The sequence below is a fragment of the Schistocerca americana genome, chromosome 4, assembly GCF_021461395.2.
Source record: "Schistocerca americana isolate TAMUIC-IGC-003095 chromosome 4, iqSchAmer2.1, whole genome shotgun sequence".
Lineage (NCBI taxonomy): Eukaryota > Metazoa > Arthropoda > Insecta > Orthoptera > Acrididae > Schistocerca > Schistocerca americana.
This window is the reverse complement of record NC_060122.1, coordinates 801,437,628-801,449,215: the sequence shown is the minus strand read 5'-3', so window position 1 is coordinate 801,449,215 and position 11,588 is coordinate 801,437,628. Positions and strand designations below refer to the sequence as shown.

Sequence of the window (11,588 nt, the reverse complement as noted above, 5' to 3'; positions counted from 1 at the left end):
TTATTATTATTTTGAGATATTTCCCTCTATGAAATGTGTGACAATGGTGCAAATGGCACTCTACAGGTTCGTAGTAAAGAACTGTCACACATCATCTTCAAAATGATGGCTTCTCAGTTGATGCCAAAGACCATTATTTAAGACAGACAAAGTATATGTGGCAAAGCACTTAATGATGGATGAGATTCATTCCAAAGTTTTATTAGTTTACTTATAAGTTTGAATCACTGCCACAGTTCGATAACATTTATCCTACTGTTTCATTGTTATGGTGAGGGCACAGAATGATCTCTCTATTAGCTGCAATTCAAAAAAGGAGAGTGAAATGTTATCTTGTAGGCACATCACCACAGAGTTGCCTCATCATAAATTCACGAGAAATAAAAAAAAAATGTAATGATCGTATGGCATTGTTGGCCGGGAGGCCCCATGCCGTATTGCAAGTCCTTCTTAGTTGACACCACTTTGGTGACTTGCGAGTCAATGATGATGAAGAACACACAATACCCAGCCATCACGAGGCAGAGAAAATCCCCAACCCCGCTGGGAATCAAACCCGGACCCCGTGTGCCGGAAGCGATAACACTATAGCAGGACCATGAGCTGCAGACAATTCATGAGAGACTGGTGGGGACGGACGGACGTGCGCGCGCCCAACCCCCCCCCCCCCCCCCCCCCGCCCCTCACACACACACACACACACACACACACACACACACACACACACACACACACACACACACACAGATGCTTGATTTGAGTGCCAGGTGAATAGTTGGCTCGCCTTATGTTTTTGTTTCCTGCTTATAGTTTGTAGTACCATTATAAAACACAAATTTTAATATTCTTAGAAAATTTTTAATATTCAAACGTCAAATTTACAGTACGAAATACGCTGCCTCAAACTTCTGGCAATAATGTAACTGCAGCTGTATAATAAGGCAAAGCACTACAAATTACATCAAAACTGGATATACTACCAACAAGTAATATAAAATAATGACACTAAGTCTTTTGCGAGGATTCACAGCCATTGACAAAACTGAAGTACCATATCTACGACAAGTTTAAAATTGTAAATATACAGTATAAAAAGAACATAACATTAAAGAGCTGAATATACAGAGTAACTATTTGTTCAAATTTGTGTTTTAATAAAATAATTGTAAAATTTTAGGCATTTAACAGAGGCACCACAAATCTAGCTAAATCAATCACATCTGAAGGCACAAAACAACTGACACATCTGGTACACTTATTTAAACTGCAGAAACTATCCTCATGCTTAATAACACAATGTTTCAAGCTCTGAATAGTTTAACAAGAATATATGCTTTAAACAAAACTTCATAACAAATCTCAGATTCTTCTCTTCAAAAATCGAAACATTAAGAGTAATTATTACCTGAGATTGACAATAAGCATCATTTCAGATATGTCTCATCAAACACCACACACAGAGATAGTCACTGAGTATAGGCCATTACTAAGTTATAAACTTGTTCCTGGCATTTCTAAGAAAACTACAACTTTTCATAAAAATCAGTCTCAGAGCTATAGTATATTAAATACAACATATAAAAAAATTAATAAAAAAATTGATCCCAACAGTAATCAGACACTTGTCAAATTATTGTTTACAAGCAGTGAGTATTATGTACGAGGATAACATGTATCAGCTGTGCAGATGTCAAATATATTGGTTTCTATACACAGAATATTTATTTGCATCATCATTCACACACAAGGCTCAATAGCAAAGCACCCTTCAAACAATTGCATTTGCACAGATTTATGAAATGTATTACTATTCACAGAAGGTTTACTAAACTAAGCACTTCTCTACAGGCCGGCAGAGATAACATATACAATTATTGGTAGTGTAGTGCATTTATTGAAATCTCACACTCACACACACACACACACACACACACACACACACACACACACACACAAACCTAACAGATTCAAAATTTTCATAAAAAAGTACCACCAAAGAGATGACTCCTGGGCTATTTTTCACATAACACCTTCTATACATACAAGGCAAGTGAGAACTAGATTTTTTATCTTACTTCAATTTATGATTGCACAATATTTTACACTTTTTCATGAGATATGATTATGTTCTATCCTACTTTTGTAAAGACTGCATGGAGATTCCTGAATTTATCTGCCAACATTTTAACACTGGCAATTTCTCTAACAGTGACAGCACATCAAACCGCAATCTTCACTGTGCTCATTTAAGACTGTTACACAAATCTCTGTCATGTCATAGGCCTCTACTATGGTTTTTTAAAACACAATTTACCCAAACTTGACCATTTAAATATGATACTGCATGTCAGAGTTTCTACATCATCTTGTTACATAATGTAAAATTTGTGTACAAAAGAAAATGTACAATAATGTTCATATTAATTACTATTTTGTGTCACGCATTTTTGATTGAGTTGCCTCCATCTCAGTTCAGATGGTTCTGTGATGACAAGTACATTTCCATCAGGATTATCCATTAACATTCAAACCAGTCACTTCATAACATTTAAATTCACATGCACTGGTAACACAGCATCACACAGTAGTGGACAGCAAAATAATGTGTTTGTATCTATTCAAATGACATCAGGTTGGCAGGTAAGGGCTTTTCCTTGGTTCCTTGGGCTGCCTGATGTAGATGGCGAGACCACTGCTGGGCAGCAGAGCGGCTGCCAGCTTTGAACTTATATACATTCCCTGAAACACAACAATAAGAATACACTGAAGATCAGGATCATAGCGTTTTTTGTGCAATATTAAATGAATTGTTACTTATTTGCAGTATATAAATGTCATTCCCAAAACGTCTCATTCCTCAACAGTCTCTACAACCTTTTAACTGTGTCCATTTTATGCCAAATAATGACAAACAAAAATATCAAAAGCAGGTGTACATATTGTGCTCTCACAATATGATCTTATAAATAAAAAACTTTACCCAATGGAAAATGGTGGAAAGAGAATGTAAACAGGGAAAATGGAAGAATTAACATAAAATTGTAATTGGACAAGATTGGAAAAGAAAAAATACACATTTGAAATTGCATGAAAAGGAAAATATCATTAAAAATTTGTGAAATTCACATTGGAACAGATGGGCTGGGCTGTAGATATTTACAGAATGCACAACTCCACACACCACCAACATAAGTACACAAAGATAAACAACAGATCCCCATCTTTCTTCTCCCCTGAAGAAAGAACTTTAGTTGAAAATGTAGGAATACTGTTAGTTTCATGAACTGAAGTTGCACCTACTGAGGGTATGTAATGGCCACTCACCTGTTTGTGTATTTAACATTTTATATACTATTTGTCAACACAAACAAGATTATAAAAAGTGAGAAACATAATTTTTACTTTTAAGTAATTCTTAAATATTCACATGCAAGGAAAATATCATTAAAAATTTGTGAAATTCACATTGGAACAGATGGGCTGGGCTGTAGATATTTACAGAATGCACAACTCCACACACCACCAACATAAGTACACAAAGATAAACAACAGATCCCCATCTTTCTTCTCCCCTGAAGAAAGAACTTTAGTTGAAAATGTAGGAATACTGTTAGTTTCATGAACTGAAGTTGCACCTACTGAGGGTATGTAATGGCCACTCACCTGTTTGTGTATTTAACATTTTATATACTATTTGTCAACACAAACAAGATTATAAAAAGTGAGAAACATAATTTTTACTTTTAAGTAATTCTTAAATATTCACATGCAACTCACCTTTTTCATGGTCTGTGAGCTGAAAAACATCTTGTTGGAATGGATTGTCACCCAGCACAACTGACCACCCATCAACAGATACCATTTTACAAGGTTCTCCTTTGAAGTCTGATCTCTCACTTCTGTAAAAAAAAAAATGGGAATTTACAAATGAATTATGAAGCTAGTATGAAAGTTAAAGATCTTATGCATTTGTGAGCACAAACAAAACAGGATACACAGGAGAATTACACGAACTTGCTGCTGACATCTTAATTAACAGGATTTGCTACCATGTTACAAGAGTTTTTAAATAAATGTAAAGTTATCTATGCCACACACATCATTAAAATTGAGTGCAGATTTCGGTTTGATTTAGCTCTGAACTGCAATTCATTTATTGGTACATTGTATTAACAGAGCATAAATTACGTGCATTTCTTAATACTTCACACCAGCTACTAGTGAGAGGTGAGGATTTGCAACCCATCAAAAGAAAGCTAAGATACTGTTTCTTTTATCCATTATGGATATTGTAGAACACCGTGATTGTACATTAACTGAATATAAATACAGATAACTGCACCAACCTATTATGAAATATTTGTTTATTTCCATTAATTAGTTTTTGAGTTGTTTCAGTCTTATCTTTAGATAAGGCAATGCAGAAGTTACATATTCATGTTATTAGTGCAGTTCTGGAAGAAATACATGTTAGTTGTACACTTTATCAAAAACAAACGTCTTTATAATAGTAACTAAATTTTCTCGAAGTGCTTGGCAGAACATGATAATTTTAAACAAGAAACACTTCCTAATCTCCTGAAAATTATATCTGGTCTCTAACACCAGCTTTTCCCTTCTTACCTCAATGTCCTAGAAAGCTGAAAGGCAGTTCATGACCAAAGAAATATAATTTTGCAAAACATTAGAAGTGTTTCCTACTTGATATTCAAATGTTCTTACTTACAACCCACACTTCCAATACTGCTGCAGTAAGTAAATAAATTCATTTTTTGACAACTTCCCATATAACTTTCTGTTACAGAGGAGAAACCTCTAGCACCTAGCATCATGCTACAAACATGAAAAGGTAACTTCTACAGTGTAGGAAAAGACAGATTGCTATTTACCATAAATAAGACACATTAAATTGCAGACCGGCAACAATTAAATGACACCTACACAAAGCTCTCAGCCAGCTTACTTGTGTGTATGAATGGTGTGTGTTTCCCTTTTGTTGATAAAGGCTGTTGCTGGATGCTTTGTGTGTGTTAATTGTGGCTGTCTGCAACTTAACATGTCTTCTTTACAGTAAGTAGCAATCTATCTTTTCCTACATTGTTGGCATTCCTACCTGGAGTTTCCATTGGCTGAAAATGTAACTTTTGAATGTCTCTTATGAAGGGTAGTCTGAAAAGGCTCAAAAACTAATTCATGGAAATTAGGAAATATTTCGTCACTGGCCAGTCTGCATATTTATATAGACTGACTGTATTCAGACTGTGATATAGTTATCATTTCCAGACTAGGTCAAGCTATCTTCAGTTTGTCCTGGTTATCTATGAATGGGCAGTTAAGAATCTCTGAACAAAGCAGATACAATGTTTTTAAGTATTTATTAAATGTGACTTTACATATTCTGCCTTTTGGGGGGGGGGAGGGGGGGGGGTAAAACAAATAAATTATTGCTCCTTTTGTGTTCTCTTTTGGTATCAACCCTTCACGTCCTTTCACTTTCTTTCATATGCTGTATATTTTGTGTGTAATAGTGCCATGCTTGTTCAACAAGTACTAAAGTAATAAGACCCCAGTTTTTGATATTGACACATAATTATTAGTTTTCTGTATTTCCAGAATAACAGTGAAGTGATTAATAAAACTAATATTTTCGAATCTATTTTAATGTTCTTATTTTGCGTATTCTGACATGCAGCATATTAGTTAAATTTACTGACAAAAATTATCAATTTTTGAAAATATAATGTAAATAATGACCTGGGGTATTTACAAATGTCTGCTTGTGTCTGCATATGTGCGGATGGATGTGTGTGTGTGTGTGTGTGTGTGTGTGTGTGTGTGTGTGTGTGTGTGTGTGTGTGTGGGCGCGCGAGTGTATACCTGTCCATTTTTTCCCCCTAAGGTAAGTCTTTCCGCTCCCGGGATTGGAATGACTCCTTACCCTCTCCCTTAAAACCCACATCCTTTCGTCTTTCCCTCTCCTTCCCTCTTTCCTGATGAAGCAACCATTGGTTGCGAAAGCTTGAATTTTGTGTGTGTGTGTGTGTGTGTGTGTGTGTGTGTGTGTGTTTGTCTATCAACATGCCAACACTTTCGTTTGGTAAGTTACATCATCTTTGTTTTTAGATATATTTTTCCCACGTGGAATGTTTCCCTCTATTATATTCATATCAAATAATGTAATTGGATAGATAATCTACTTGCCAAGTGGCAGCAGGAGAACACACATATAAAGTTATTTAAATCCGCAAGCTTGTGGAGCCAGTGGCTCCTCCTCCTGACAAAGGTTGAAGGTAGATGGAGAGTTGTATAGGAAAAGGACTGGAGTGGTTTAGAAAATGGGGAGTTCAGAAAAGTCGCTCAGAACCCCTGACCTGGAGTTCTGGGCAACTTTTCCAAACTATCCCGATTTCATAAGTTTCACCGGTCCTTTTCCTTCACCCATTTTCCTTTCCCTTCTGGCCTTCTGGAAGAAGGAGACACTGGCTCCAAAAGTTTGCTCTCCTGCTAACACTTTGTGAGTAGATTTTTTATTTGTCCAATTACATCATAATTATATTTACTTTTATTCAGTTTGCTTTTCTTTATGTAGGCTCCTTAAACTGAACAAATGGAATATTAATATAAGGCAAGAATACCATTAGCCACACATTCTCCCCCAAGTGACTGAATCCCTCAAATGCATCAATGATGCCAACTATCTAACAACTTGTACAATCCCAGACCAACATTGAAGCACCATTACTTAAAAGGAATTCTAGTACCAAGGGTGATTTAGTTTAATACAATAATAGCACATTCTTACCCTTTAAATGATTTAGGCGGGTAATACACGAGGGAGTTAGACCACAACTGAACCCAGTAACGCTGCCACGATGAGACAGCTGGCTTCCGACCATCCTTTAACACAGTTTTTCGCCTGAGGCAACCTTGTATTGTATAATGAGATCCAGCTTCCTGGCAGAACTCATCAGAATCTGTTGACACTATAGACCTGAAATTGAAGAACTTTCATGAACTTTTCAAGAAAGTTAACTGCGAAGCAACCCTAAATGTTCAAACAAATGAAGAAATTGTTTGTTATCAAATAATGAATATCATTGCTACATTATCAGTATCAGTGTATAATTTTGTCCACGACAGTCCATGTAACTTAATATTCAAAATCATCTTCATAGATATTAAACATTAATTACAGTAAAATTTGTTTTAATTGCTTAATCTGTTTCATGGATCATTAACTTTCAAAACTTGTAAATTGTGTTTCTATCAATACAGAAATCTTCAGTATAAAATATCTACTCAGTTTCACCCACTTGAAAGAGACTTTCTCTGCATTTGGCACAATATGATAAAGTACTTGCTTTGAATAAACCAATGATTCATTATGACATTATTAGCATGGCACTGTACTTGTACTACTAAAACAAGCTCTAAATATCTATCACAAGGAAAAGTAAAAAGTGAGTACTAACTATATTCTATATCAATGAGGTTGTCTACCAGGTGCAAAGAAATGAACAGATAGTGTATGAGGTGTGTCAGACTTCTTGCAACTCTCCGGCTTTGATTTCTGGGAAGTAGACAGTACTACACTACCATGATCTCAATAATGTTTAACAAAGTCTTGGATGCATACCATTATTGTTTCATTAGTAAGTCACTTAATTCCACTGTCAGGAACTGGGCATTTTAGCTCCACTCTCAATTTTTTGTTTTTAAGAAATAAGTAATTTCATGAAGACTTACTTTACTGAGAAGTTTTGTTTTGATTATGACAGTAAACAGTGCTTTCCTGTGAAAGTCCCAGTAACCAACGAATTTTTTTAATGCCTTAACATTTGCATAAGTAACTCTGTTTTTGTTTTTCATTTTTTGCACTCACGGAATTTAACTGTGGAAATTATGTTCGCTAAAACTCAGTTTTAACAAATACCACAGTATCTTCTAAACTTCAATCCACTCCAGACTCAGGTGTGGCACAGAAACTGATTTTACTTTTAAGATGTCAATATTTATTAATTCTGGTGTCACTCACCCACATCTATGCAGTAATGTTTGACCTTCTTCATCTTCCAAGTCTACCTCCTTGTGGCAGCCATTGCCTTTAGGTGACTGTTGCTGCTGTTGCTGTTGCTGCTGCTGCTGCTGCTGTTGTTGAAGCTGTTCCTCAATGACAGAATCGTCAAGGAGATTTCTTGATTTCAGTGCTATGTCCTCATCTTCACTGAATGGTATCCCATGTGACTGTTTGTTGAAGATGCTGAAACAACCAAACAATAGTGTTATAGCACTTCTTAGATTCTGTTTTAAATGACTACTTGTGTCAGGAAAAACCTTCCATTGTATGTAATTACATGTTTCGACAAACATTATTCCAACTCTTCCTGCAGTTCCAACAAGTATATCACTAACCGTTATCCCTGCATACAGTGTCTTTCATTAATGATACAAAATCATTATGGCTGTACTAGGTGTCCATTACAGAATGATGTAGTCCCCTACTCAGTTTGTAGATATTTCTTAGGCAAATTATTGTGTTGTGTTCTATTTCGCCTTTACTCAGAAGGAACAATAAAAACTGATGCAGTCACTTTATGTAACTTTCAAAGTTAAAATATTACTAAATCATTAATGGTGCATTTTCGGGTGTTCTGCTGAGTTGTTGTTTTCACTTCACCCACAGTATTTTGTGGACCGACACAAGCATTTTTTTCAGGTGTTGCAAGTTTTGCTGTTAGGTGTACTCACTGCCTGGGCTCCAACTTTACAGTGAACTATTGTTTGTCTCTTGCCACTATTTAGAGCCAATTTCTATTTGCAATGGCCGATACATCCTTTAATGCTCTCTTATTTCAATTTTATGCACAATACATGATTAGTATGTGGCCAACATATTTGTGTTGTGGTCACATGCAACAGAAAAGCTTTAAGGGTTCCAGGAACATCCAGACTTCATCCACTGTAATACAAAAACACAAATTCTCTCAGTGTTTTCCAGCTCTGGTGGATGCAACAACAGATGGTGAGATTTTAATAAATTGAATTCTGAGCCCCCAAGTTTTATTTAAATTTGTAACTTTTGTCCCCGTTTACTAGGTTTTCTGACATCATCATTTTCGTTGTCTTCTGAATTACATTGTCCCAGAAACAGCATTTGCGCCACAATACTAGTCTCATCATATTTCATATCATGATCATATTTCAGGCAGTGCTCCGTACCAGCCGGTTTGTTTCATTGTTTTAGTCGAGTGTGTCGCCGATGTTTCTTGTATCTTCCTTCCACTGGTCTGACAATCTGCCCCCATATAAAACAGGACACATTCACATGGAATGTGATATGCACACGGTCTCTATTGACCAAGAGCATCTTTATTATTATCAAGAATGCTTTTTGTGTTAGTTGAATGGAGTAGAATACACTGGATGCCATGCTTCTGTAGAAGTCTACCAATTTTTCTGGATATTCGGCCAGCATAAGGTATATAAGTGAGTTTTAGCTTCTCTTCCTCAGTACAAGCCTCAAACTTTTTCTTAGGCATTATTAATTTTTACTGTATCACACAATCAATCTGATGATCTTACTACCCATTCTTCAGAACATTTACACATAATTTTTGTAATTCTTTGGCAATGCGTGCTCTGGCTGAAAGTGTTCAAACTCTATGGCCTATAGTCTCTGGCACCAAATTTTTTTGTGACAGGTGGTGATGGCTCGAGAAGTGGACACAGAGGTCAGTTATGCCGAAGTTTTCCACATACAGCTTGACCCAGGGATCCATTGAGTCTTAACAAACATGTCAAGAAAGGTATTTTTTTTTTTTTTCCAAGATCCATCATGAATTTTACATTACATGCACAGAGTTTAAATGCTCCTGGAACCATTTAAGCTTTTCCACTCCATGTGACCCCGACACAAATGTGCTGTCCATATTGATCGTATATTGTGCATAAAACTGAAACAACAGCTTAACAGGACACACAGAAGCACACCATTAATATATCATGCCCAGAAAGATTAACGAACATCCATCATAAATGTGTAGATTAGGAATACATTAAAGAATTATTCTAAACAATTCATGACTGCTACAACTTCCCATGCACACAAGCATGCACCATGCAGAAAACAAACACCAACAATGATGAAAACAACAAAAGCAGACTCACAAAAATGGCAACAAAAATGAATTCAAATGGCTGTGGACATAGAAGCCACCATATTTGATTAAATGAGAAACTGTCAATGGGTGGATTATGAGGAATGAAAACAACTAACAACATCTACAATTGTTATGGTAATAGCAATGTGTGAGAGGTGCTTAGTTATAAAATAGCTATCATTCAAAATATTTCCATGACTGTATGGGAATGAAACAGTAATTATTTGTCATGATTAAAAACAATATATTATTTTATTTTCACTAAGCCAGAAGGACAATGACAATGGTCGCATTTTAAGACAATATGAAAATACCCTGCTACTGGCTGTATACAGATTCCTCTGACCGTTATCTTTTGACAGCAGAGGCAGGGATCGAGAGTTGACTTAAAAGGGAAAAAAAATCCTTTTGTTTCCAGTTTCCTGAAAGAGTGATAAAGAGAGAATACACACAATATAGCACATAATGAGTCACTAGGTATGGCCTGGTACAGAATGAGTCACTAGGAATGGCCATAGAATGTAAAAAGCATGAAAAAATTACCTACTCATATTTACTGAGCTGTATCGTAAGCAATCTATGATGCAATGACATTTCTGTTACACAGTATCATGCATAAGCAAACAAATGTACGAGGCATAAATGTGGGCAAAGAGATGTGCAGTATGAAATGTGACACAGACAAGATGGGCCGAGCAAAAACTCACCCACTAGGAACCCAGCCTGTCAGCTGATGTTGCTGTTTGTGGAAGTTACGAGGAAGGCTTGTGCTACGGAATCTGGTGAACAGATGACACACCTTCACTCAAGAGGAACTGCATTTAAGTATAGCACAATTGTTACTAAGGAAAGTTATTCAAATGACAACTAGACACAAGATTCTTAATTTTCAAACACCTCTCTCTTAGAACTAAAAGAAAGTCTTGTCCTATGAAGCATATGAGTGAATAAATCAGACTGTAAAGCCACCTCTAGAAACGTGTAAATAAAAAGGAGAGAATGCATATCATGCATCACACATATGCAAGTCACACTGTAAAGATGAGTTTAAGGAGATTCAAAAAATGTTTATGAAAATAAATACAAGCCAAAAATTAAGTTGATTAAGCACATGACAAACATTTAGATTGGGTACACAAAATTTAGGGCCTAACTGTTCCCTTTTTTCAGTCATTTGACTGTGTGATATATTGAAATTATAATTCTAACTTGCTATTAGAGAGGGAATAAGAACACATTGCTAATACTAAGTTCAAATTAACATCTCAGTACTAGTCATTAAGTTAATAAATAAGAGTGAATAAATACCAATTAGCTCTATTTTTCCACTTTTCCCCTACGAAGGAAATAGCAAAAAACCTGACGTGTCACATTAATAACTGTTTTTTGTCATGGTAGACTACATGTAGCCATGCTTATTTCGATTAT

At 35.8% G+C, this 11,588-nt stretch overlaps 1 protein-coding gene across 5 annotated transcripts in view; it reads right to left on the bottom strand.

Moving 5' to 3' along the window:
• Positions 1-836: 836 nt before the first annotated feature.
• The window catches only part of LOC124612722 (ras-specific guanine nucleotide-releasing factor RalGPS2), a 363,977-nt gene continuing 353,225 nt past the window's right edge, over positions 837-11,588 (bottom strand). For 4 of the 5 annotated variants that reach the window (XM_047141084.1, XM_047141080.1, XM_047141083.1 and 1 more), the window contains 5 exons: positions 10,868-10,939; positions 8,036-8,260; positions 6,803-6,991; positions 3,778-3,899; positions 837-2,739 (listed from right to left, as the gene is read on the bottom strand). In XM_047141084.1, coding sequence (XP_046997040.1) covers positions 2,615-2,739; positions 3,778-3,899; positions 6,803-6,991; positions 8,036-8,260; positions 10,868-10,939 — 733 coding nt within the window. In that variant the 3' untranslated portion in view covers positions 837-2,614. The remainder of the gene's footprint in view (positions 2,740-3,777; positions 3,900-6,802; positions 6,992-8,035; positions 8,261-10,867; positions 10,940-11,588) is intronic. The other variant, XM_047141081.1, reaches the window with a different exon arrangement.